Consider the following 27,266-nt stretch of genomic DNA (forward strand, 5'->3'; position numbering starts at 1 on the left):
TATATTCTGGATATAAGTCCTTTATAGAGTGTGTGTATTAAATATACATTAGATGTTTATTTCAAAGCTTTATACTCATTTATGCCAGTTGTAGTTATAATAGCTTACTCATGGAATAAGACATTTAATTGCAAGTTTATTAAGTATCTGCTTTAATATGTCAAGTGACCTACTTAATGGTACTGGATACTCATAGGTGCTTTACAGATACTATTGATTATCCTCACCTCAGCGCTGCAAGGTTGTTGGTATTGCGTCCCTTAACAGAGAAAAGAGAAGGCTCAGAGAGGTCAATAACTTGCCCAAGGCCACACAGCAGAGTAGCAGGACTAGGATTAGAGCCCAGGTCTCTGGTTTCAAATCCAAATTCACAAATCCACTCAGTTGCTCAAATTGCAAGGCTTTTTTTCCAGTTTTTACTGATAATGTTATACTTTTATTCAGAAAACTGTTTTAACTTTGTATTTTATTCACTACTAGGAAATTTTTATTTCTAATAGTTCTGTCTTTACCAGTCACCTTATCTAATTTCCCAGAGCCTAGAATTCTTTGATGCATTTATTTATTTGTTTATTTATTGATTTATTTGGCTGCACCGGGTCTTATTTGCAGCACACAGAATCTTCATTGCCGCATGCAGGATCTTCATTGCAGCACACAGGATCTTTAGTTGCAGCATACCGGCTCTTAGTTGTGGCATGTGGGATCTAGTTCCCTGACCAGAGATTCCAGAGATTGAACCTGGTCATGCATCACCACCACCTCCCCCCCGCCCGCCCCAGTTGGGAGCACAGAATCTTAACCACCAGGGAAGTCCCTTCAATGCATTTTTTAAATTGAGGTAAAATGCACATAAAACTAAGCATTTTAAAGCATACAGTTGAGTGGCATTTAGTGCATTCAGTGTTGTGCAACCATCATCTCTGTGCAATTCCAAAATCACCAATGCGTTTTGATCCAAAATCTACTTGAATGACAACAGCACTAAGTTTCTTTCTAAGAATTATCAGGGCAGAAATCTTGGGGGGGGGGGGTTCTGGCTTAATTTCCTTCCCTGTTATTGGGCCTTTTTTGCTATTTTAAGTAACCCTGCATTAAATGTTTCTGTGTATCTGTGACTGTGCTGTATGTTTCTCATTCAGCCCCTGCCAATTTTAGCCCAGGGTCCTGCGCACATTGTAGGTTTCAAGAAGTACTGCAATTTAATTAGAAACTGGAGGGCTTCCTAGGTGGCGCAGTGGTTAAGAATCCGCCTGCCAATGCAGGGGACACGGGTTTGATCCCTGCTCCAGGAAGATCCCACATGCCGCGGAGCAACTAAGCCCGTGTGCCACAGCTATAAAAAAAAGAGAAAGAAAGAAAGAAACTGGAGTAATTGTAGCACTGAATTAGGAATCAAGGTTTGAATCATCGCCATTGACTTAAGTTCCTTGTGCAAGCCACATTTCTTTAGGCTTCAGATAAATAAAGATGTATAAACTTGTGAGAAATGAACAGGATTTGGAAGCATAAACTCTAAATTTGTTACTCACTTAGCTTGCACCTCTAAGCCTTGGTTTTTTCATCTATAAAGTGGGCCTGATAATCACTGACTGGGTGACTACAAGAATCAGTTCTGTGTGCGTGCACCTTGTTGATGTGCAAACAGTATGGCATAATTGTGTTTGTGAGTAAATGTCATGATTAATGACTTTTCAGGACTGCAGTGTGCTAGCTTTTGTCCTGGACCACCTCCTCCCACATACCCAGAATGCAGAAGACAAGGACACACCTGCCCTGGCCCGCCTATTCCTCGCAAGCCTGGCTGCCGCAGGGAGTGGCACAGATGCCCAGGTGGCCCTTGTGAATGAAGTAAAAGCAGCCCTGGGAAGAGCACTGGCTATGGCTGAGAGTACAGAGAAACATGCCAGGTAAAATCCAAGCCTGACTTAGTGCTGGTAACCAGTAGCATGCCCTAACTCCATTCTTGGCCCATGGCATTCCTTGCATTTGAACAAAGTTCTGGTCATACTGGCACTGTACATTCTCTGGTTCTCTCAGATGGTTCTAGTGCTACAAAACACCCAAAGCACTAATGACACTTGGAGGAGGTGGGTAAATGGCTTAGAGAAAACAAGGGGATGTTTTCATTATATTTCTAGGGTCTTCAAACAGGAAGTTGAAGAGGTTATTCAGCTTTACTTTTTTAAATTATGTTTAAAGAAAATAAAGAATACCTCCACCCAGGGAGTGAGTTCTTAACTGTTTAGATGTTAAGAAGGAAACACAAAGGGAACCAGGAGGGTTATCTGAGGCAAGTTAGTGAAGACGTGGCCTAAGAATGGGCTGTATTCACATAATAGGGATGTCAAACTTCTCTCCCAGGCTTCAGGCAGTGATGTGTATCATCAGTACTATCATGGAGTCCTGCCCCTCCACCTCCAGCTTCTACAGCAGTGCAACAGCCAAGACTCAACACAATGGCATGAACAACATAATTCGACTCTTCCTGAAGAAGGGACTGGTTAATGATCTGGCCAGAGTGCCTCACAGCCTGGACCTGTCCAGGTAAAATTATTCCTGAGCTCCAGCCTCAGGCTTTTGCCCTCTCTTAAACTGTGTTTCATACTTCTCCATTTGCCTAGTATTTCATGTATCCTTGCCAGATAAGTAGTTAGCAGCCAGTGTGATAGGGAAAGCTTGGATGTAGTTGGGAACCTGAGTTCTTAGTATTGCTGCTTTTAAACAAGGCACTTTCCTTTTTTGGGACCTTAATTCTCTCATTTGCTGCAAACTCTTAAGAGTTGATCTGTATCAGTAATTTTTTTTCCAAGCTTCCCCCCTCTTAATTATTATAAGAAGATTATTGTGGACCTTGTATTACATCTGGTTATGTCCTCTGGGTCTCTGTTATTCTAATACAGGTCGCATTATTGGCTAGGATATATCATATATAATGTATATTTCATATTGTATCGTGGGAAGATGCATTTCTTTGAACTACCATTAATCATGATAAGATTGACCACTAGGGTAGAGTGATAATCGTCATTGTACTGTTATATTTTCCTCCTTCTTACTGGAAAATAAACTGTGTTATTACTTTGGCACTGTACCAGTGTCTAGTTCCCTATCAACTATATATACCTAATTAATGGCCTTAACACCAGTTGATAATCCTTGCCTGCATCTTTTAATTTCTTAGAGGGTTATCAGTGACAAATTTCTAATTACTGTCATTCCTTCTACATTATTAGCTGCTATATTTCTGTGATTATAGCTCCAGTTCAAGAGGGAAAGTTGGTTATCCTATAATACAGTTCCTACTAAAAATAAAAAGGCAGGATAAAAACTAACTTTTTTCCCTTCAGTCACCAATTTTCAGAGTAAAGTCAAAAATGGGTTAAATTCCACCTCAGGTATTAGCTCTGGCTTTCTGTTTTCTGTGTAGTATTATGGACTCAGGAATTTTCCTTGAGTTTTAAAATCTGATTGAATGGATCACTACAGTTATCCTTCCTTTCGTGCTCATCCTTCATGCTCTTTTTCATTACACCTTTGAGCTTGAGGAAACTCTTCAAACTGATTTCTTTGTCCTTTTGATACAACCTCATCAATCTTTTTAATGTTTAAAAATTTTGAGCTCACAGTAGTATAATGAGCACTATATATCTCACCTAGATTAACCAGTGGTTAGCATTCTGTCCTATTTGCTTTAGTTCCCTCCTCCCATCCTCTTTTCGTGAGCTAAATCGTTTGAAATTTGTTATAAACATGATGCTTAAGAACAAACATTCCCTTACATAGCTAAAATACCATCATCACCACTAAGAAATTTACCATTAATATAATAATACTATATATTTCATGTTCATGTATCTCCAGTTATTCCAAGAATGCCTTTATAGCCTGGGGGAGAGTGTGTTGATCCGGGATCCAGTAATCATCACTTATTGCTTTTGATTGCCACGTCCCTTATTTTTTTGACATTTGACTGTTTTGAAGAGTCCAGAAGGTCAAATGTCTTATAGAACATCCAGTAATCTGGGTTTGTCTAATTGCTCCCTTATGGTTAGGTTCAGGGGTAAATTTTTTGGCAAGAATACTGCATAGGTGATGTTTGCCTTTCTCAGTGCATCACGTCAGGAGATGCATAATGCCAATTTGTCCCATTATTGGGTGATGCTAAGTTTGATCACATAGTTAATAGAGTTCCCCTTTGTATTAATAGATTATCCGTGAAGTGATGCTTTGAGTTCACATGAAGATCATGTGAATATACTACGCCCTGAAGATTTTTAACTCAGTAGTTTTAGCATTCATGAGTGATTTTTGCCTAGATCACTTAACATTGCTGGTTGCAAAGTGATAGTTTTCTGGTTCTCTCATTCCTGTTTATTAGCTGGCAGTCTATGTAATGAAGACCTCTTTCTGCCTGCATTTATATCCCTGTGGCTGCAGATTATATTTAATGTGTTATAATCCATTACCATCATTTTTTATGATGCTCAGATTTGGCCTGTGGTAATGACCCCAATAATTTTTTAAAGCCTTCTTGCTTTTGAAGGCCTTCTGGTACAGCAAGATGTCTCAGGCTCACCTTGTACCTTCCGTGTCCCATTCTTGGAATCAGTTGTTACTCTGATGAGCCTTGGTTCCTTTTCGTATGGATTTCTGTGCTCAGTTCATCTGTGTATCTTCCTTTATCTCAGTCCCAACATGGCCAACACAGTCAATGCTGCTCTGAAGCCTTTGGAAACACTTTCCCGGATTGTGAACCAGCCCAGTAGCCTTTTTGGCAGCAAGAGTGCTTCTAGCAAGAGCAAGTCTGAGCAGGATGCCCAAGGAGCTGCTCAGGACTCTAATAGCAACCAACAGGACCCAGGTAGGGAATCAGAGCCAATGGACTGGAGAGCTGGCTGGGTGGGCATAGTTATTTTATGGGCATGGCATCACAACTGTTCTGGCTTAGTATTGTTTCCCTGGGAACTTGCTGGCCTTCCACAGATCTGTCATAGTGGCGTGGGACTCTGCCCCACAAAGAATTCTGTAAAATTGCAGCCTTATTTGGCTATCCTCACACGTAGCCTTGTCTTTTCCTTTGTCACCCATTCATTTATTCTCTGAGAACTTATAAATTTGCCCAGGGAAGGGAACTTACTGTCTTCATGCTTGCCTCATGGTGCCCCGCACATAGGCACCCTTTGATTATTTTGCTGGTTGGTTGATTGTTTCAGGCGAGCCTGGGGAAGCAGAAGTGCAGGAGGAGGATCATGATGTCACTCAGACAGAGGTGGCAGATGGGGATATCATGGATGGGGAGGCTGAAACCGACTCAGTGGTGATTGCTGGGCAGCCTGAGGTGCTCAGTTCACAAGAGATGCAGGTAGGGAGGCAGATCACCCGGCATACCCCTATTGTGGCGCTGAACCAAACCCTCAAGTGGTGTGGGTGGGTGAGTACTTTAGATCCTTGCCTAAATGCTGTCTGTTTTGCAGAGGAGCACAGATGATATGCTTAGTAGATGCTCAGTAAATGTGTTTGAATTGTATTAAATGAGGGGTGGGTGCAGGGCCAGGATGCCGTATACTATCAATATGAAATGGAGTAGATCCCAACAAGAAAACGTAGGCACAGGTGAAATGTTGATATAGAAAGCTGGCCTGAGCCCTTTGGGCCCAGGGTCTTTGATTTATTTGGTTCTGGTCATTAATGGACGCTCCTTAACGTCACTGTTGTGCCTGTAGCACCACCTCTCACTGGGGTATTCAAATGGCAGTCTTCTAAAGACCCTAAAGAAAGCATTGTAATTTCTGGACCTGGTAGCAATGGTAAGAAATGGGGCCTACAGTCCTGAGCTGCTAGCTCTAAGGAGATCTGCATGAATTCCTGAATTCCTGAAGAGTATAAAGACTTAATCTGGTCTCAGATAACTGGGATGGACCCATTTGAAGGACAGTCTGAGTGTGGATTGGCAGCACGTGGTAGTTTCTGTGCTCTTAGCACCAAGTGTGTGGTGTTTATGTAACATCCTCTGTCACATACTATGCTAGAAATATATGCTCCCTTGCTGGCTTTTTTTAGGGTTTCAGCGCTAGCACGATGATAGACTTGTGTGCATCCATATATATGTTCTATTTCTCTCCAGGTTGAGAATGAGCTGGAGGACCTGATAGATGAGTTGCTTGAGAGGGATGGCGGATCTGGGAACAGTACAATTATAGGTGAGAGCCCCAGAACTGAGTATAGCCTCTTCCTTTGCCTCAGTCTCTCTTGGGAGGACCCTTTTTCTCATCATCTGCTTGCTCAGCTCTGCCTAAGGGCTCATAGCCAGCCTAGATTGCTGCTTGTCTTGATGTTGAGTCTTACAGATGAGAAATTCACAAGCCATCTACAGACCTGTGGCTGGTTTGAAGTGTTGCCTATGTGGGGGAGGTGGAGGGGGGGGCCATCAGTATAGATAATACATCAGGTACATCAAGAGTGTTTATTCATGGAGGCTATAGAGGCTGTAGGATGAGAAAGCGCTTTCCTTTCAGTTCTTCAGTGAATCCAGGGGCTTTCTGCCTCTAAGTCTCAGTAGTATAAAAAAGAGTGATTATTCCCTAAGGATAAGTGATTATTCCCTTTTTACAACTCAGAGGGAAAACGGCAAAGGTACTCTACTATCACCTGGCTCCAAGGGTATATGTTACTTGTTTTTATTTTATTGATGAAGGAAATCAAAGGCTAAATGAAAGTAGACATGTATTCTTAAATTTGACAAGGCTTTTTCACACCTATTATCCTCTGTGGTTTCACAATTAGTGGGATCGGCAGGGCAGATGTGATCATCCCATTTTACAGATGAGGAAACTGAGACTCAGACAGGTAAAGTGACTGGCCAAGCTCACCTAGTTAGTCAACAGCAGAGAACCCAGGTCTTCTCCCTCATCCAAAAAAAAAAAATATGGATATCTGCTGGGTGTGCATAGCTACTTTAGGCGCACCCAATCTGGAAAGGGAAGTCCTCTGTTGTTCAGTGAAGGCTCTGCTCTGTAACCTTCAGTGAGCAGAAGTGGAGAGGATGAATCACAAGAGGACGTGCTGATGGATGAAGCTCCTTCCAACCTCAGCCAAGCTTCCACCTTGCAGGCCAACCGAGAAGGTGAGAGTGCCGAGGCCAGAAAGGCCTCCCTTCTTGCCCTGCACGTCTGACAGACACTACACTAGGGTTTTCCTGGAGGCAGCTGCCCACATGTGCAGAATAAGGAAGCATCTGTCTGCATGCGCTGACATACACCATCCACTTTATCCTCAGCCAGTTTTTCAAATAACATGTTACTACTGCTTGCCCAAAAGTTTGTCACTTCTTACTTGGTTCGCTTTCTTCTCACCCACCTGCTGTCATCGCTCCAGATTCCCTCTTACCAACAGGATGCAGTTAGTAGCAAAGTAGGGCTGGAAAGGCAAGGGGGCACCAACAGACTTGGCCAAGTCCTAGACCATGGCTCCTCAAGCACCACCCTATAGCCAGCCTCCACATTCAGCCACGCGGCTCAGCATATTGATGCATTGATTGGCACTCTCAGGAAATCGGGGCTGGCTCACTAAGTCTGTATATCACCCCAGATCTGGTTCTTCCTCTCCTAGAGTCAAATACCCCATCGCCTTCCCACTCAATCTGCTGGCCTGCACAGTAGCCTGTTTTCTAGCTACTCAGTATAGTCCTCCAATGTGCTCCCTTTGTTTTAGATTCCATGAATATCCTGGACCCTGAGGATGAGGAGGAGCACACTCAGGAAGAGGACAGCAGTGGCAGTAACGAGGATGAGGATGATAGTCAGGATGAAGAGGAGGAGGAGGAGGAAGATGAGGAAGATGATCAGGTGAGGGGGGACTGTGTTTGGGTTGGTTCAGACAACCTCTTCCATGGGAACACAGAGCTGGAAAAAACGAACAGTCTGGGTTGCTAGCCTCAGCGCCTCCCTCCCTCATGTGCAAATGTGGCCATGACACCAGACTTCAGAAAATCCTTACCTCCAGCAATTCTCCATCTCCTATTTTCCCCTTAAGGAGGATGATGAAGGTGAAGAGGGAGATGAAGACGATGACGACGATGGCTCTGAAATGGAATTGGATGAGGATTACCCTGATATGAACGCTTCTCCCTTGGTCCGATTTGAGCGCTTTGACCGGGAGGATGATCTCATCATTGAGTTTGACAACATGTTCTCCAGTGCTAGTAAGATACAGGGGCTCAGCTGGGTTTTATCGCTTGATTCTTATACCCTGAACCAGAGCAGCTATCAATCTGATACAGAAAGCACCTCTTTTCTTATGCTGACTTCCTGGGGCAAGGGATATCTGAATCCATCTCTCTCAATAAGTGTATACCTAGAAGAAGGAATTGTGAGAGGCTGCTTTTGTTTTCTCCACCTCAGTAAACAGGCAGCCATTTTAGAGCCTGGACAACTTGATTTGCTTGAATTAAAAAAAAAAAAACGAGACCAAGGCTGACTCCATCAGGCACCCATGTGCACCCTACAGTGATAGGGCAATCACTAATCCTTATGTCTGTAACACTGGATCTTGAGAGTTTGGATGGACACCTTTGAGCTTGGCATTGGGGAGTAGATTTGAACACATTCACTCTGTTCATCAAGGATCTTTTCGGAGGAGAGAGTGAATCTCTTCCCTCCTCCCCCATCAACATCAGAGTTCCCTTTTAGCATCAAGTTCTTAAAATCAAGCTGTCTTGAGAAGGCAGGTCTTTTACTCCCAAATCACAAACATGATACAGCAGAAAACACTGAACTGTTCTGGTCTATTGTCTTGGCCAAGTAGTCTGTTACCTCTTTGAGCCTCAGTTTGTCACCTGTAAATGAAAAATGTGAAAAGAAAAAAAAATGATGGATTACATAATTTTCAGGATACTTTCTATTTTGTGATTTTGTTTGCATTTTTGTGATTTCCATCAATCTTCCTTGTTAAGTTGAGCCTCTCTCCATTCAGCAGATTGAACAAATATTTGAGGAGTTGCCTACTGTGTCCCAGGTACTAGGGATACAGCAATTAAGAAAAGAAAACAGTCCTTTTCCCTCATAGGAGCTTATGGTCTATTAGGAATTATGAGTAAGCAAGCATTAAGCAAGCATTACATTGTAGTATGGTAAGAAAGCAGAGTAAAGGGTTATTAGGCTCATCTGTAGAATCAGAAGAAGTGATATCTAAGCCAAGAACAAAAGAACAGGTGATGAAAGGGGAGAGGAGTCACCCAGGTGGAGAGAACAGCATGTTTCTGAGGGGCCCTACAAGCATCACTGTGGCTTAGTATAGAGAACGGATTGAGAGAAGGTACTGTTTAGGAGGCTGTTGCAGTATCTAGGTGAGAGATGGTGGCATAAGCCATGGTAGTGTCAGTGATCGTAGATGAGGCATGGGAATGAGGGAGAAAGGACAAAGCTCAGGTTTCCGTGTGAGGAAGTAAGGCCCAGGAGACATGGTTCTGCTTAAACAACCATGGAAGAAATTTCTTTCTGGCACTGACCCCTTTGCATATTGTCCTTGCAGCAGACATCCCCCCATCCCCAGGAAATATCCCTACCACCCACCCACTGATGGTACGCCATGCAGACCACAGTTCCCTAACGCTGGGCAGTGGCTCCTCTACAACGCGTCTCACCCAGGGCATTGGACGCAGTCAGAGGACCCTGAGGCAGCTGACAGCCAACACAGGCCACACCATTCACGTTCACTACCCTGGGAATCGCCAGCCCAATCCTCCTCTTATACTCCAGAGGTGAGTTACAGGGAAGACTGTTGGGCTCACTGAACTTCAGCATTATCTTGACCTGGGGGGATAATGCTCTTGTCACATACACACACACGCATAATGTATTTGTCCTGTTTCTTTGTGGAGTATATGTGCAGCCTTGGGAGAATACCAAATTGTATAACATGTTCTTTTGCTTAAGTATCCTGTGCATACACTCAGCAGTCATTAAGCATCTCATATGCCAAGCACTTAGCACTTAAGATATAGTCAGGACAGGATCCCTGCCCTTTGGCATAGAGTTTTAGAAGTGAAAGGAAGGAATATAGGTGTCATAATGGTCAATATACAGACAGTAGTGGGTGTACAAGAGAGATAATGTACCGTAACACAGTGCCTGACGTTATCAGTGATGCTCACTCCATTCTGGGAACTATGGAGTAACATGCAACCTTCGCCCAAAAAAAGTTCCCAAACTGATGGAGTAGTCAGAAAAGTAACTAAGACTTACCTGTAAAATGATCAGCTCCATAATAATGTTATGCATTTCATAGAGGATACAGAAAGGATCTCACAATAACAGGTTGTAGGGCCCCTCTACAGGATGTACAGTGACCATGGTACACCCCCCCCCCCCCCCCCCCATCACCCTACAGGTTGCTTGGTCCCTCTGCTGCTGCTGACATCCTTCAGCTGAGCAGCAGCCTTCCCCTGCAAAGCCGGGGCCGGGCCCGCCTCCTGGTAGGCAACGATGATGTCCACATTATTGCCCGGTCTGATGATGAACTACTGGATGACTTTTTCCATGATCAGAGCACAGCTACCAGCCAAGCAGGCAAGTTTATGTGGTGAAAGAGGGGGTAACGTTTGTCTGGTCCTTTTTCCCTGCTGAGGGAAAGCAGGACGGTATCTGTCCTGCCTGGAGAGAACCCATTTTTTTATAGGAGCCAGAACCACTCAGTGATTTAGTGAAGGGTGATAAAAACTGTATTACATCCGGATACCTGTGATGTGCCAAATCTTGTGATAGACATTGGGTCCTGTTAGGGAAATACTGCAATTTTTGGATCAGTTGATGTATGACAAGGCCAAGAATCTCACTCTCCTTTGTTTCTCTACAGGGACCCTGTCCAGCATCCCCACAGCCCTGACCCGATGGACAGAGGAATGCAAAGTTCTTGATGCTGAGAGCATGCATGACTGTGTTTCAGGTGTGTGGCATCTTGGTTATCAGGGCAGTAGTGAGTCTTCCAGGGCTGGGACAGTGCATAGAAAGTTGTTTCCCTGGTTCTTTGTGGCCACAAGCTCTGCCTTCACAAGCTCTGCCTCTTGGCTTTCTCCCCCACCTCTCCTGAGCAGCCTCTGATCTTTGCTTCTTTGATCCAGTTGTTAAAGTGCCTATTGTCAATCACCTGGAATTCCTGAGGGATGAGGAGCTGGAAGAAAGGCGAGAGAAACGCAGGAAGCAACTAGCTGAGGAAGAAACAAAGATAACCGACAAAGGCAAAGAAGATAAGGAGAACAGGGATCAGAGTGCACAGGTGATTCCCAAGAGCTGGGAGGATTCATTTTTGACTATGACTGCCTTAACTTTCCCACAGTTTTAGAATACATGTGACTGGCCCCAAGAGTCTTTGAAGATTCTAGGATGTTCACATTGAACCTGAGAAATGATCCACTCCAAATTCACCGTACACACATGTGGTTTTTAGGAGAAGGAATTCAAACCCAGAGGGAAAATTATTTCTACAGTGTTTTGCTGGGGAAAACTGGAACCAGAACCGGAGCAGCTCCTGACTCACCAGTTACACTGTATATAGTCTCTACTTTCGGTGACTACAACTAGACAAGAATGACCTTGACTAAGCCCATCATACTCTTAGTGGTTCAATTCCATTTCAGTGGATTGCCTTCCCAAGTGTCAGGGAAACCTTACCAATATGATTCCATCCCAACATTTGAATAAGTTGGGCTTAGGCTTCAGATCAGAGAAAGTGTTCTTACCCTGAATCCCCCCACCACATGTTATTTTCTAGGGCTCGTTTTGTGAAATCTCTACATGATTTTGGTTTTTCTGAAACTTCTGGAACCCTGAATAGTATAGCTTTCAAATAAATGACGTAAATGCTGATAGAAATACAAGGAAATCAAAAGACTTGAGTGAAAGACTTTATTATACCTCACTCAACAGTACGGGTGTCAGATATATTTTAAAAGATATTGAAATGTTCAATTATGATAAACTTGATCTAATAAATATCTTTGTATAGAACTTTTGCCAAATAAATAATAACATTGCTTCAAACACATGAAAAGGGATAGGAAGTAAGCAAGCCTGGCATATGATTGAAAGAGCTGGAATGTGCAAAATGAGCTCAAGGACAGGAAATATATATAGATGAAACTTTAAGAAATTCTTGCTGGTCTCAACAGTTGTGTTCAGGTCATGTCCTGTATCCAAGTCCAGCTCCAGTGTGGTTTTTATTATCCTTTCCTCTCATTGTTTAGTCAGCCCCCTGACAGTTTCCCCCTTGTCCCCAAGCCATCCTTGAACATGAGTATGTATTAGAGAAATTTGAGGTATATTTGCATGCTAAAGTGCACAACTTCCATCCAAGTCATGTGTGTCATATGTGGGAGATGGCGACTATTAAAGTTGACCTCTATCTCGTGTGTTTGCAAAGTCCCACGTTGGTTTGTCCCTTTTCTTTGCAGTGTACTACATCTAAGACAAATGACTCCACTGAACAGAACCTCTCAGGTAACTCTCCCTCCCTTTTCCCCTTCTTGCTAATCGGTTGGTTCTTTATCCTGACCCAAGTAGCTGGCCCAAGTGGGCTGAAGATGAACACTGGTGCTCTGTGGGATGAGGTAGTAGATTGTATAGTTTTAGGGTCATACCCCATCTTGGAGATAACTATACAGTCTACTGTCTTTCCCACGGTAGTGCGCTTCCCCTCCGACGTGCTCTGTTTAGGTTCTCATTCTGATTATGCTGTACTGTGTTCTGGCATGTGTAGTGAGGCCATGTGTCCTGTCCCCTTTAGTGACCGCCATGATGTGGTGCTTCATGAGAGCACCTGATGACAGTAGTTCCTCAATGCTAGTCCTCAGTGGAAGTGAACAGGATAAGGGGGGTTAATGAGTTTTTCAGAAAGCTGAATTTGTTCAGTTTAAAGGACTTATAAATTATAGAGATTATGTATTTTCCTACTTCTTTGGTATCAAAATATTTTTATTAAATGATATAAATGGGATTTTTTTCTTACTTGGCTAAATTAAAAGTTGGTGACCCTATGTTAGTCTCTTTTTATTTTTCCCTTTTTACATCAATTTTGTGGGTCTGTGGAATCTAAAAGTCTAGGATTATTGCCTTGAGCAGTCTGCTTTTGGGGAAGGTGGCTCCGTGGACTAAATGGTTTTACTACTATATGCTTTCTATTCTTCCTAATCTTCCTAATGTCAATAGCCATTTTGTGATTCTAACAACTGGTCCATGTGGTATTATATGTCTCCCCCATCCCTATTTCCTGAGAACTTTCTTCTGCTTCCTTATACCTTCTGTCTCCTTTGTCATTTGAGTTGGGAAATGATTGTACCAAAGCCTAGACAATATTTTTTAAAGCAGTGAAAGAGGGTAGGTGTCCTGGTGCCCTGATTCTGGCAAAAGGTCTTTGAAAGGGTCTGTCATCAGGTAAAATGGCCTTTGCCTGCTGCCCTTGCTAGAGGATTCTGCTCATGCCGGGGTGAGGTAGTAAGTTGTATTGTTGTGGGGTAGGGATTTTAGGCCCCAATTAGAAGATAACTATACAACTTACTACTTTCCGTGGTGTGTAGCATATTCACATTTAGTCTTAACACTGTTGCCTCCATCAGACAGAGTTGTTGATGTTCCTTGGATAATCAGGACTGCAAGAAAAGGGAGGTGGAAGGGGACAGGTGATATTTAGGGTGAGGCAAATATTATAAAGTGACTTGAACTCTCCCCCTTCTACCCGGGACACAGAAAGAATTTAATTCTTAGGGTCTGTGAACAGTCAGATCTTCGTTTCTTGGGACTAAGATAGCACTGTGCCTTAGCCCTCATCCTGAGTATACCAGACCAGCTGTTCCCTAGGAGCAAGTGGTGGTTGAGAGGAATCCTGCATCACTGACTGATGGGATACTTCTCATGCCACATGTGTGAATTGAGTGGCTCCCCCAGTCCTTGGCTGATTGCCCTTTAACAACACCATTGTCATTCTTTCCGAGAAAGATGGGACTGCCATGCCTGACAGCTACCCAACAACCCCATCTTCAACTGATGCAGCTACATCTGAGCCCAAGGAGACCCTTGTCACTCTGCAGCCCTCACAACAGCAACCAACACTCCCACCCCCACCAGCCTTGGGAGAGATTCCTCAAGAGCTGCAGTCCCCAAGTGGAGAAGGGGGAAGCTCTACACAGCTATTGATGCCTGTAGAGCCAGAGGAATTGGGTCCCACAAGGCCAAGTGGAGAAGCAGAAACAACTCAAATGGAGCTATCCCCAGCTCCCACTATAAGTGAGTAGAATTTCAAGGTTTGGGGATAGGGGTAGAACCAAGAGGGAAGGATGGACATCTTTGTAGTTTCTCTTTACTCTCTTACTTTAGAGAATTTCTAAAGTAGAAGCTCAAGCCCTCATAGTAGGGTCTTATATTACACATTACCTTTTTGGCTAAAGTTGAGGTTTCTTCTCTGTGTCCTCAAGTGATTATATACATCTGAGTGTCTTAATGATACTAGTGATGACGCCAGCAGTTTGAGGTGATCATCCTGTTCCTGGCTATCATGCCAAGCTTATTATTTAACTTCTTTAAAAAAAAAAAAAAAAAAAAAAAAAACAGTCCTCCAAAGTAGAGGGTATTATCTCCATGTATAAACTAAAACTCAGAAGTGAAATAATCAGCCCAAGGTCACTCAGTAAGTGGTTGAGCTGTGATTAAAATCCAGATCTGTGTAACTCTGAAGCTTGCTTTCCTTCAGCATTTCCGGGAATGGCAAACATGTGACCACATACATAGCAGCTCTCCTATCCTGGCCATTTATCTCATGGCACTATTTCCCACTGGTTTGAAATGGGGCCTCAAAACTCTTCTCAGCAGTGTTCCGACAGGGTAAACAAGCCTGTTCGCCATCCCTGCTCTTTACCATACTGCCTGTGACATGCTCTGGAGAAAACTTAGGGTGTAGGGGTTTTTGCCTTAAAGGAGAACCTTGTTTGTTTAGATAAGCATAACCCAAAGAGCTTGTGTAAATGATGCCCACAGGAAATCTGAAAGTGACAGGATCCCTTACCTGGGGTGCCTAGAGAAGATGTTTCACAGGCATGCTTGGAACACCATAAATGTTCAACAGATGATAGAAAAGGCTTGAGCTGAGTTCTTTAAAGCAGATGAGATTGAGAGAGGAGCATCAGGCAAGCATGAAAAGAAGGTGAAGAAGTGAGAAGTCTGATCTGGCTGCTTCTTAATTCAGCCTCGCCCCCACCCCCCCTCCGCCACTTTGAAGCAGAGATCTAACCTCTCCATGTGACTTCCTCCTAGCTTCTCTTTCCCCAGAGAGAGCTGAAGATTCTGATGCTCTGACAGCTGTCAGCAGTCAACTGGAAGGCTCTCCCATGGACACCAGCAGCTTGGCTTCCTGCACCCTGGAGGAAGCTGTGGGTGACACCTCAGCAGCTGGCAGTTCTGAGCAGCCTACAGCAGGCAGCTCCACTCCTGGGGATGCCCCACCAGTTGTGACAGAAGTGCAGGGCAGGGCTGATGGGTCAGGGGAACCTACGCAGCCCCCTGAGGACAGGTAAGCACTGTGTGAGTGAGAGGAGGGCAGGGTGTGTTGGTGGGTGTTTCAAGCCACATTCCTACTTAGTAACCAATGTACATGCTTTGTACACTGGGGAAATCAACTTGGCTTCTATGAGAAAAGAGGTACTATAGGAGTATTTCATAAGTGGGAAAGTATAATATAGAGAACAACCTGAAAATGATTTCCTTCAGCTCTCCCCCTGCATCCTCTGAGAGTTCTTCCACCAGAGACTCTGCCGTGGCCATTTCTGGAGCAGATTCCCGGGGAATCCTAGAAGAACCACTGCCTTCAACAAGCAGTGAAGAAGAAGATCCTCTTGCAGGTGAGCTCCATGTATGCTCAGGCCATCCTGGGGTTGTTTAGGCCTCTAGTAGCCCTTAGCATGAACATACCCACTAGTCAAACCATTCCATCCAGATGGAGGGTGGCATATATATGGGAGGAGGACCTGCAGTAAAGGGATGCTGATGCTATACAGTGGAATGAGCCCAGGCCTTTGAAGTCAAAATATAGCTCAAATCCCCTCTCTGCCACCTCCCACTTTTAGGACCTGGAGCCATTACTTAAGTTCCCTGATCCTCATTGATACTGAGAGGGTGATGAGAGCCACATGGTGGGGTCTTGAAGATTAAGTGACAGTGCAGACATAGAATTTGGCACATAACAAGAGCTGTTCTTAGCCTAGGGTAGGGTGGGTGGGCCTTCTCTGTGTGTCCTCTCTCCTTGGCATGCAATGCGGACAGACAAAGCTGGTCTCCCTCATGCAAGGCCATGGGTTTCTTTCATCCAAGTACATCTTTAGGCTTCAGTAGAAGTGAGAGTCCCTTCACATCTTGCATCTTCCCCTCAGGTATTAGTCTCCCTGAAGGTGTGGACCCCTCTTTTCTGGCTGCTCTGCCTGATGACATCCGCCGAGAAGTTCTACAGAACCAGCTGGGTATTCGTCCACCAACACGGACTGCCCCTTCGACAAATAGCTCAGCTCCTGCAGTGGTGGGGAATCCTGGTGTGACCGAAGTGAGCCCTGAGTTCCTGGCTGCCCTGCCTCCAGCCATCCAGGAGGAAGTATGTGGGGGGGGGGGGGTGCTGGTGGTGCCAGGCTGCCTGGCTGTGAATATGCCCCCATTGACTCCTCCTGTTCTGTAGGTACTAGCACAGCAGAGAGCTGAGCAACAGCGACGGGAACTGGCACAGAATGCCAGCTCAGACACCCCCATGGACCCTGTGACCTTCATCCAGACTCTGCCCTCAGACCTGCGCCGTAGTGTCCTAGAGGACATGGAAGACAGCGTGTTGGCTGTGATGCCACCTGACATTGCAGCCGAGGCTCAGGCCCTGAGGCGAGAGCAGGAAGCCCGGCAGAGGCAGCTCATGCATGAGCGGCTCTTTGGGCACAGCAGCACTTCTGCACTCTCTGCCATCCTCCGAAGCCCAGGTACAGAGGGAGGCAGGTGGGAGGACTCTGGGATGTCTAGCTTTGGCCACATGAGACTCTCTGTTCTCCTTTGTATTACCTGGACCCAGCTCAGCACACACTCCCACCCCAATTTCAGTTTCCTTTTTCTTTCTTTCCAGCCTTTACCAGTCGCCTGAGTGGCAACCGTGGGGTCCAATACACTCGCCTTGCTGTGCAGAGAGGCGGTACCTTCCAGATGGGGGGTAGCAGCAGCCATAATAGGTACCCTTTGCCTGTCTTTTTTCTCCTTGGCGTACCACCTTTTGGGTCTACTGCTAATCCAACTCCCTTTATTTATAGATGGAGAGGCTGGATGACCTCTCTAGGATGTTTACTTGAATGAATGGGGAAGTCAGATCTTTGGGTTCCCCCTTCAGAAAGCCACACTTTTGGGTTAGTGTAGCTACGGTAGACCATAATCACAAAGTCAGGTAGGCAGGCAGCAGGCACTAGCTGTGGTTACAACAAGGAAAGCCATGTGCCTCCCACACAAATAGGAGAACAGTGAGAACCACTTGCCTTGAGATTACAGCATCTCAGCTGCAGAAGAGTTCATTATTAACCAGGCCAAAGCAGAGTGGACCTAACATGCCAAAACTGTTAGGTCCTAACATGCCAAAACTGATCACTGAAGAGAGTGATCAGTCCCTATTAGCAGGCGACCTGCTGGTAGTCTATAGAAAGCCAAAATAAGCATTGTCTCCTAAGACTTTAGGGGCAGTCCAATTTTACCAATTGATAATACAGACCTGGGCGGCAATCTCTGCTCTCCTCCCAGTCGTTTTGTGATGTAGGACAAGTCACTTAACACATTTGAGCCTCTTGCTCATTGTCTCAAAATTAGGTGGTTCTCTAGTCTTTACAGCAGCCCCACGAGGAAGCTGTTACAGGTATTGAAGAGTGTCAGTAGGCACTCAAGGGGGGAGCTGTTGTTACTATTTATAGAGTCCTTGGACTGGACACCCTCCCCTCTTGAGCCTCCTGGGATGTATCCAGCTCATCCCCCTCCCCTAGGCCTAGGCCTAGGCCTAGGCCTAGTCCTAGTCCTGACCCCAGAGCTATAGCGGAAGTGTTAGCCAGAAACCATGCTCTGTTTCAGGCCTTCTGGCAGTAATGTGGACACTCTCCTACGCCTCCGAGGACGGCTCCTCCTGGATCATGAAGCCCTGTCTTGTCTCCTGGTCCTACTTTTTGTGGATGAGCCGAAGCTCAATACTAGCCGTCTACATCGAGTACTGAGAAATCTCTGCTACCATGCCCAGACCCGCCACTGGGTGATCCGCAGCCTGCTCTCCATCTTGCAGCGCAGCAGTGAGAGTGAGCTTTGCATTGAAACACCCAAGCTCTCCTCAAGTGAGGAAAAGGGCAAAAAGTCAAGCAAGAGCTGCGGGTCAAGCAGCCATGAGAACCGGCCCCTGGACCTGCTACACAAGATGGAGTCTAAGAGTTCCAACCAGCTTTCCTGGCTCTCAGTATCCATGGATGCAGCCCTAGGCTGTAGGACTAACATATTCCAGATCCAGCGGTCAGGGGGGCGCAAACATACTGAGAAGCATGCAAGTAGTGGCTCCACTGTCCACATCCACCCCCAAGCTGCTCCTGTTGTCTGCAGACATGTTCTGGATACCCTCATTCAGTTAGCCAAGGTGAGAAACTTTGAGGAACCCAACTCCTGGGGATGTAAGAGACGTGTCAGCCATAGCCTAGGTGAAATCTGAACTCTGAGGGAGCTAATAGGTTCTCACCCTTGGTGCTGAGGACTGTATTGTTTCTGGGAAATTATCCAGTAAATAATTTTGTGGGCTTTTTGTCTTCACTCTTTACAATTTTTACGCATTGTCTCATTCAGTCATCAAACGACCCTCAGTGGTCTGTATGGTTCCCATTTTACAGATGAAGAAGCTGAGATACAGAAATCTTTAGTGTTGTCATGTGGCTAGTAAGTGATGGAGCTGGCTGGACCCGAAACTTAACTCAGTCCTCTTTTTAATACGCTTTGCTGCCATTTGTTGAGGGCCTGCCTTATACCAGGCACTGTGCAAAATACATTACCTCTAATCTCAACAATCTTGCACAACAATGTACGTATCCTCCCCATTTTATAAGTACAGAGATCGATGCTCAGAAAAGTTTGCTTATTGTCTGTATCCCTACAAAGCTTTTGTTCCTTTCTGTAGGCTGCTTCACAACACCAGTTGGATAAAACTCCTATGTTACATCTCTCCAGTGTTACCAAAGCTGTCCAAAGGAGTGGAGAGTCTAGGAACCAGTTGTCTTTCCTTTTCAGGAAGACATTTTCTATGTAGATCTCCTGGACCAAGCCTGTCCTTCTTTTTCTGGCAGGTGTTTCCCAGCCACTTCACACAGCAGCGGACCAAAGAAACAAACTGTGAGAGTGATCGGGAGAGGGGCAGTAAGCAGGCCTGTAGCCCATGCTCTTCACAGTCCACCAGCAGTGGCATTTGCACAGACTTCTGGGACTTATTGGTAAAACTGGACAACATGAATGTCAGCCGGAAAGGCAAGAACTCCGTGAAGTCAGTGCCAGTGAGCGCTGGTGGTGAGGGGGAGACCTCCCCATATAGCCTCGAGGCCTCTCCACTGGGACAGCTCATGAACATGTTGTCACACCCAGTCATCCGCCGGAGCTCTCTCTTAACTGAGAAACTCCTCAGACTCCTTTCTCTCATCTCAATTGCTCTCCCAGAAAACAAAGTGTCAGAAGCACAGGCTAATTCTGGCAGCAGTGCTTCCTCTACCACTGTTGCCACCTCAACCACATCTACCACCACTACCACTGCCGCCTCCAGCACGCCTACTCCCCCTGCTGCAACCACCCCTGTCACTTCTGTTCCAGCCCTGGTTGCTGCCACGGCTGTATCCACCATTGCCGTAGCTGCTGCGACCACAGTGACTACCCCCACAACTGCTACCACTACTGTTTCAAGTAAGTGTGGATGTAGGCCAGAAACTGTGAGGTATGTTCACTCACCTCACCCCCAACTCCCCCATCCAGGTATTCCTCCCTAAATGACAGCAGTCAACTTGGTTTGTGTTTGTGAGAGCCAAATGTATTAATTCTCACCCTCATTGGTCCAAGTTCTCTCTGTCTTCCCCACCACTTCCTCCCCTCCCTACTCCTCCCCCTCATGCCTGTGAAGACCACTGAATCTGGCTTCCCCTAGGCTAAGCACAAAAAGGAGGAGGGGGAGAAAGTCCCTGTCTTTAAACAACCCCCAGTCTTTCTAGCCTAATTGAGGGATCCAGTTCTCAAAGGAAACAGTTCAAGAGCAGGCAGGATACAATGTGAATTAGGGTAGAATGAAGTAGCCAGGCCATCCCAGGAAGTGAAGGGAATGAGCCCTGCAGCAGACCAATAAGAATTATTTGAAGAAACAGATTTTGAAGGAGAGGAATCAGAGGGCCCTCTGATGGTAGGGGAACAGTTGAGAGAAATGTCTGGGATTCTTTGTCAGTTTAGACGGTATACTCATAAGAGTCCTTGGTATCCCAAGTAATTTGAATTTGGCTATGGGGGATGGATCTTCATTTTCACTACTTTCCCATTTTGAAGCCCTGGGCAGTGCAGCAATTCCTGGCATGTGAGTTTCAGAGGCTTACAGTGTTCTGTCTGTTTACTCAAAGCTTCTACTACTACTAAGGCCAGCAAATCTCCAGCGAAGGTGGGTGATATCGGCGGCGGCAGCACAGACTTTAAGATGGTATCCTCTGGCCTCACTGAAAATCAGCTCCAGCTCTCTGTGGAGGTGAGTCCAAGCTCTTCTGACCTCCCAAGGTTGGGGGAGAAAGGGTTGACTGGGGTGGATAATGTTTTAGTTCTCAAGTTGGGGCTTACCCCATCTCCCTCTTTTTTCCAGGTGTTGACATCCCATTCTTGTTCTGAAGAAGGTCTAGAGGATGCAGCCAATGTGTTACTGCAGCTCTCTCGGGGGGACCCTGGGACCCGGGACACTGTTTTGAAGCTGCTACTGAATGGAGCCCGCCATCTGGGTTATACCCTTTGTAAACAGATAGGTAATAACAGGAGTAAAGCACCCTATCTCTCTGAAACCTTCCACTTAGGTGTCACCTCTTTATGGTAACCTTTCCTGAAACCCCAGGCTGAATCAAACTCCTCTGTGCATCTGTAGCACAAGCCGCATGCACTCTTCTGTCACAGCACTGATAATACTAGGTTGTCATCTGTTTTCCTCTGCTCAGTTCTTCTCTTAGAGCAAGGCTGGTCTTCTCTCTACATTCCCAATCCCTGGCACACAGCAGGTAATTGGTGCTTAGTGAAAGAAAATGAGCACGCATAGGACCAGCATTGCTTTTCCATTCTGGGCACTCATAAGAGCCCTATGGTGAGCCTGCTGAGGCAGTTCACCACCTCAGAGATGCACCTACACTACATTTGGGCTCAGGAATTGAAAGAACAATACCCTCTGCCTTTGTGCAGTGTTGAGGATATAAAAATTCTAAGAATACTTGCAAATCATCTAGTTTCAGTCTTCTTCCTGTTTTACGAAGAAAAAGACTAAAACCTGAGGTGATGGAGTGATTGAATCAAGGGTTGAAGCCAGATTTGCTTCAGCATAGAGACTCTCCCACCTCTCCCAATCATGGGTCTCCCTAGATCTCAGCTACATGTGTAATTATCTCCTTCTCACAAACATTCCTGGAGCTGAAATGATATGAGTCAATTAGACTATATGACCTAGGGTGTTCTTTGTTGCATGAGAATTAGAAAGTTCTACCAGAAGAGGCCTCTGACCTTTCTTGACTGCCACCATTTATTCAACATCAATAGGCCTGACAGTGTCCTAGGAACTCTGCTAGACAGATCTCCTAATTCTCAAAGCAGCCTTGTGAGGTTGGTAGTATTAGCCCCGTTATTAAGATGGGTAAGCAAATTGGCAAAGAGGTTAAGCAATTTGCCTGAGATTACCACAGAAACCTAAGAAGTTTGAAAGCTATACAGGCTTCAAAAGAGATGCTTTTTCCCCTCTGCACTGAGCTGTATTTCGTGTATTTTGTGAGCTGTATTTCACAAATGCTTGAGGCCACATAAACCAGTGGCCCCTGAGCAGTTGGATCCATGAGCACACATAGTAAAATGAACAGAGCAAAATTCCTGCTCACTCCAGGTTCAGTGCAGCTGAGCAGAGAGCCTGGGACAGTTTCTTGGAAAGGTTTGGCTTTTAGCTGTTTCATTAGGGAAGTCTCTGAACACTTGCTGACTTATCTGCCTGCCCAGGAACCCTTCTAGCTGAGCTACGGGAATACAATCTCGAACAGCAGCGGCGAGCCCAGTGTGAGACCCTCTCCCCTGATGGCCTGCCTGAGGAGCAGCCACAGACCACCAAGCTGAAAGGCAAGATGCAGAGCAGGTAGGTGACAGTTGCCCATTTGGCTGTGAGGTTGGGATCTGGGACATTCTGAAAAGTGGCTCTTCCTGGCTTCCTGGTTATTTTTTCCCACCTCTTTGGGAAGATTTTGTTTCTGTTGTATACCCACTCGGCCCTGTTTTTCCTACTTGTATGATTTCCTTCTGAGATTCTTTACCCCCTGGTTGACATAAGAAAGCCCTGCTTTGATGCTCTCAATATACGTGAGCCACCTCTACACTATCCAGGTTTGACATGGCTGAGAATGTGGTAATCGTGGCATCTCAGAAGCGACCTCTGGGTGGCCGGGAGCTCCAGCTGCCTTCTATGTCCATGTTGACATCCAAGACATCTACCCAGAAGTTCTTCTTGAGGGTACTGCAGGTCATCATCCAGCTCCGGGACGACACACGCCGAGCTAACAAGAAAGCCAAGCAGACAGGCAGGCTAGGTATGGAACTGGGGTGTCCAGTTGAGGGGCAAGGTTGGTGGTGGAAAAACGAGACCCTGGAGGGCAAGACTTAATGTCATGTCTCCTTCCTGTTTGACCTTTTCTAAAGGAAGTGATGATCCTTTCTTAAAATGTTGGTGGCTGCATTCTGTATCTCACTCAAGCTGTCTACATAAGAAATTTCACTAGGGCAAGTGCGAATTAAAGGGGAGTGGAAATCTGGCAAGGAAGTTAGGGACATATCTTTTGGTGAACAAGATTTAACTCACTGAATTTGTCTCCTCTCTGCTTCCCTGGTCACTCCTGGCTAAAATATTGTAGCCGTGTTACCTCATCTATGGCTGCCAAATCCTATATCCTTTCCCCTGTCCCACAGAACTCTCTGACCTGCCACCATCCGTCTTGCCTAGCCCCATGTTCCCTGCCCTTGTCTGTAATGGTAGCTGTTAGTGCCTGACGATGAGCACTCTGAGGCTACTTGAGCTAAAAGCTCAGAGACCTCAGCAAGATGCCCTATGGTGGCCCAGGAGATGGGACAGAGAATATTGATCATTCCGTCTCTCTACGGTTTACATCTTACCTTCTTTTTTCTTCCTCCCAGGTTCCTCCGGTTTAGGCTCAGCTAGCAGCATCCAGGCAGCTGTTCGGCAGCTGGAGGCTGAGGCTGATGCCATTATACAAATGGTACGTGAGGGTCAAAGGGCGCGGAGACAGCAACAAGCAGCAACGGTTAGCATGATGCCTGTGGCCCCTCATTCATTTGTCTCTCCTCCCTCCCCCACCACATCATCAGTGGGGTTTCATTGCCCTTACCGTGTATGCTTTTGCATTGTTTGCTATATGAATGCTTCTGGACAACAGGGTTACTTTCTTTTGGTGCTTTCTTTACTGTTTGTTCATTGGTTTGGTTTGGTTTGGTTTGGTTTGGTTTGATTTAAAGCTTGGCCATCATACCCCACTCCCAGCTATCCAGTCAACAGTGGCGCTTTTGCAAACTGCATAATGCTAAGTGTCTGGGTTCTGAGGGTATTTGTGATAAAGATTTTTCAGTCTCATGGAACAATGCAAGTACATCAGAGACATGTCAGGAATCCTACCCTTGAAAGTCCCCCAAGCTTAGTATACATCCCGCACTGCCTCTTCTAGCTATGGCTGGTCCCTCCACCCTGGTCTCTGCCTCTATTCTTCATAATTCCTTGGCACCCAGGCACTCGGGCACTTTTAGGAGGAAGCCTTCAGGTTCCTAGGTAGTCAGTTCATTGTTGGGATCTCAGCACAGAGTGGCTGTAGGGAAAGCCTGGCATCATGTATGTATGCTATGGCACTCATTGTTTTCCTGTCCTTGTACAACATGCAAGCCACCTCCCCAAGATCTGGGAAATAAGGATATCTCGAGGCCTGTTTTTTCTTTTTATGTAATTACTATTATACAGCGTGATTTGATTGAGCATGCTGTTAACAGCCTAGAATTTGAGGGCTGTGGCTCCAGCAGGGTAGAAAGGGAGAATAGAGAGCTATTATTCTGGAGTATTTTTTCTCTTTCTCACACCTGATAGGACAGATGTTGGCTTTTTTAAAAAACCAATCCTACCCATCAAAGATTGCACTAATTCATTCCCATTATTTCCCCTTTTGGGGGCAAAAAGGAACAAAGAGCAAACCTACCTTCTGCCCATTTGAGTTTTATATATATGTGTGTAAACTGTCCCTAGAAGTCTTAAAGTCCAGGAGGCTGGTGCCTGACTGGACACAGGCCTGGAATAGAATGGAGGCAAATGCAGGCATCCAGGGAGCTCTTTGGAAAAGCTTGCTAGCTCAGGGTGGAGGACAGCAAAGGAGGTGGAAGGCCATTCTTTTGTCCTAGAGAGCTACCTAAGGAAACTTCTTTCCATATGGAAAGATATGAGAGGCTTCTTTCCAAGCTTATGATACGTGAGAGATTGTAGGACAGCCTCTGGCCTGTCCCTGAGGAAAGAAGAGTTGCACCTTTATGTGACTTTGTCTCCCTTTTATCCAGTCGGAGTCAAGCCAGTCAGAGGCATCTGTCCGAAGGGAAGAGTCACCCATGGATGTGGACCAGCCATCTCCCAGTGCTCAAGATACTCAGTCCATTGGTCAGTACTACTTCCTATTTCCAGCCCAACAAAAGGGAGAGCCAGTCTTCATGGAACGACTGCTGGATCCCCTGCTTTGCAACATACATAAGCTCAGTGTTTTCCAGTTTGCTCAAGTGAACCCTGATTTCTGTATGTTGATAGGCCCGTACCAATCAACTAAGATCACTAACCATCACTACCTGGTCATAGTGATGAATGGTGAGAATCATAGCACACATTGCAATTTCTGTAGTAAAGAAACTCTGATGATATTGTGTGGAGGCAGATATGTTTGAGTCTTGTCTCCCCATATTCTATATCTGGGACCTGAGGCAAACCTCTCTTTGTTTCAGTTTTCTCATTTAAAATAAGGATGTTCATAGTTAGGATTGAGTTAACACGTGTATATATAGCATTTAGAGCAGTACCTGGCACACGGTAGATGCTATTATTAGCAGCATTTCTCAAAGTTAATTTCATATAGAACACTTTTTGGCACCCTTTTAACAGATTGCTGTGGAATAGTGTTGTCATAGGACGTGAATTTTTTCAAATGTATCAAATCATTTAATAATCCATAGGTTTTCTGGGAGCTAAGGCAATGAGAAGACCAACGCTGTCTGGTAGAATTTTCCTGCAGTAGCCATTAGCTACATGTAGCTATTGAGCACTAGAAAAGTGTCTAGTGCAACTAGACAAACTTTTTCTTGTATTTATTTTATTCAGTTTAAGTTTAAATGCCATCCAGTGTAGTATTAGAGCTTGCTTTCAGATGTCTCTCAGTTACTCGGTGGACAGTGAACAGATTTCTACTTGATCTGTCTAATGGCCTGCATATTTGGTCTAAATGAAGGAAGAGCCCTGGGGGCTTCCCAAATCTCCTCTCTGTGCCCTCTAGGCTCAGATGGAACTCCACAGGGGGAGAAGGAGAAGGAGGAGAGGCCACCTGAGTTACCCCTGCTCAGCGAGCAGCTGAGCTTGGATGAGCTGTGGGACATGCTGGGAGAGTGTCTAAAGGAACTGGAGGAATCCCATGACCAGCATGCAGTGCTAGGTGAGTTGTGGCTTGAGGGCCCAGGCCCACTGATCTGCTCTGGGGCCCTTTCTGCCAGCTTAATTTTCTTCCTTCCAGATCACTCCTCTTCCTCAGATCTCCATAATGAGAGTTCAAAGAAGAGGATTTCTTTCTCTGACTTCATCGTCAGAAAAAAGATTTGTCTTCCCTTTTGGTAGCTGGTATCTTTTACTTTTTAGACCAGGGGAATCTTTATAATTGGTTGCCTATCCCATTTTTCTTTGGAAGCTCTGACTTCTTCTGTGGCACCATTATATTTCTCCTGCAACTTTTCATTACTTTTTCATATAGTATTTAGAAATTTGATTATGAGGGGAAGAGGTTTATATGTTTTAAGTTTGTAGAGTAAAATGTCACTATCCTATCATTCCTACCCCCAGTGCTACAGCCTGCCGTCGAGGCCTTCTTTCTGGTCCATGCCACGGAGCGGGAGAGCAAGCCTCCTGTCAGAGACACCCGTGAGAGCCAGCTGGCACACATCAAGGACGAGCCTCCTCCACTCTCCCCTGCCCCCTTAACCCCAGCCACTCCTTCCTCCCTTGACCCATTCTTCTCCCGGGAGCCCTCGTCTATGCACATCTCCTCAAGCCTGCCCCCTGACACACAGAAGTTTCTTCGCTTTGCAGGTACAGGGAACTCTTAGGCCACCAAATGTAGAAGGCTTCATTTTTTTTTTAACAGGGTCATTTCATACATTTTGTTCTTAGCCGATTTGCGGGGGCGGGGCAGGCAGGGAGTGAAGCTAGTGAGGTAGGGACTGGGTCTGGAAGTCCTTGTGTGCCACACTACTTTTTTTCCCTGAAACAAGGAAGAGAGAGTTGCTGGCTGGTTGGCTTTCATCCATTCTTCTGGGACCCATGATGTGCTGATTCCTGCTGTCCTTTCTCCCCTCAGAGACTCATCGCACTGTGTTAAACCAGATCCTACGGCAGTCCACCACCCACCTCGCTGATGGGCCTTTTGCTGTCTTGGTAGACTACATTCGTGTCCTCGACTTTGATGTCAAGCGCAAGTATGTGCCCTGAATGTTGGGGGGATGGGAACACTCTAAGTGGTATCTCCCCTCCCAGAAAGGAGCCAAAATTCTTTCTGGGGTAATATCTTCCGGGAAAGAAGTTTCCCTTGGTGGCAGCCCTTGGAATGGTGCTGGGCAAGGGGAGAGACTCATCTATGCCACTGACACTCATTGTACCTAAGTACTCCTTGGCCTTCTCCAACCCAGTCTCCATTCTTCATCAGA

The 27,266-nt window shown here is 45.6% G+C and overlaps 1 protein-coding gene across 13 annotated transcripts in view; it reads left to right on the plus strand.

Moving 5' to 3' along the window:
* Positions 1-27,266, plus strand: part of HUWE1 (HECT, UBA and WWE domain containing E3 ubiquitin protein ligase 1) — a 148,877-nt gene that overhangs the window by 117,057 nt on the left and 4,554 nt on the right. For 10 of the 13 annotated variants that reach the window (XM_057717533.1, XM_057717537.1, XM_057717535.1 and 7 more), the window contains 30 exons: positions 1,699-1,910; positions 2,365-2,547; positions 4,692-4,864; positions 5,217-5,365; positions 6,128-6,203; positions 7,028-7,126; positions 7,714-7,847; positions 8,035-8,203; positions 9,532-9,760; positions 10,390-10,568; positions 10,855-10,944; positions 11,120-11,274; positions 12,449-12,494; positions 13,989-14,276; positions 15,300-15,555; positions 15,753-15,883; positions 16,412-16,626; positions 16,708-16,996; positions 17,137-17,239; positions 18,117-18,663; positions 19,361-19,964; positions 20,663-20,784; positions 20,896-21,052; positions 22,275-22,407; positions 22,653-22,855; positions 23,457-23,584; positions 24,873-24,969; positions 25,850-26,005; positions 26,407-26,652; positions 26,921-27,038. In XM_057717533.1, coding sequence (XP_057573516.1) covers positions 1,699-1,910; positions 2,365-2,547; positions 4,692-4,864; positions 5,217-5,365; positions 6,128-6,203; positions 7,028-7,126; positions 7,714-7,847; positions 8,035-8,203; positions 9,532-9,760; positions 10,390-10,568; positions 10,855-10,944; positions 11,120-11,274; positions 12,449-12,494; positions 13,989-14,276; positions 15,300-15,555; positions 15,753-15,883; positions 16,412-16,626; positions 16,708-16,996; positions 17,137-17,239; positions 18,117-18,663; positions 19,361-19,964; positions 20,663-20,784; positions 20,896-21,052; positions 22,275-22,407; positions 22,653-22,855; positions 23,457-23,584; positions 24,873-24,969; positions 25,850-26,005; positions 26,407-26,652; positions 26,921-27,038 — 5,687 coding nt within the window. The remainder of the gene's footprint in view (positions 1-1,698; positions 1,911-2,364; positions 2,548-4,691; positions 4,865-5,216; positions 5,366-6,127; positions 6,204-7,027; positions 7,127-7,713; positions 7,848-8,034; positions 8,204-9,531; positions 9,761-10,389; positions 10,569-10,854; positions 10,945-11,119; positions 11,275-12,448; positions 12,495-13,988; positions 14,277-15,299; positions 15,556-15,752; positions 15,884-16,411; positions 16,627-16,707; positions 16,997-17,136; positions 17,240-18,116; positions 18,664-19,360; positions 19,965-20,662; positions 20,785-20,895; positions 21,053-22,274; positions 22,408-22,652; positions 22,856-23,456; positions 23,585-24,872; positions 24,970-25,849; positions 26,006-26,406; positions 26,653-26,920; positions 27,039-27,266) is intronic. The other 3 variants (XM_057717541.1, XM_057717539.1, XM_057717544.1) reach the window with 3 other exon arrangements.

This window comes from Hippopotamus amphibius, chromosome X (genome assembly GCF_030028045.1).
Source record: "Hippopotamus amphibius kiboko isolate mHipAmp2 chromosome X, mHipAmp2.hap2, whole genome shotgun sequence".
Lineage (NCBI taxonomy): Eukaryota > Metazoa > Chordata > Mammalia > Artiodactyla > Hippopotamidae > Hippopotamus > Hippopotamus amphibius.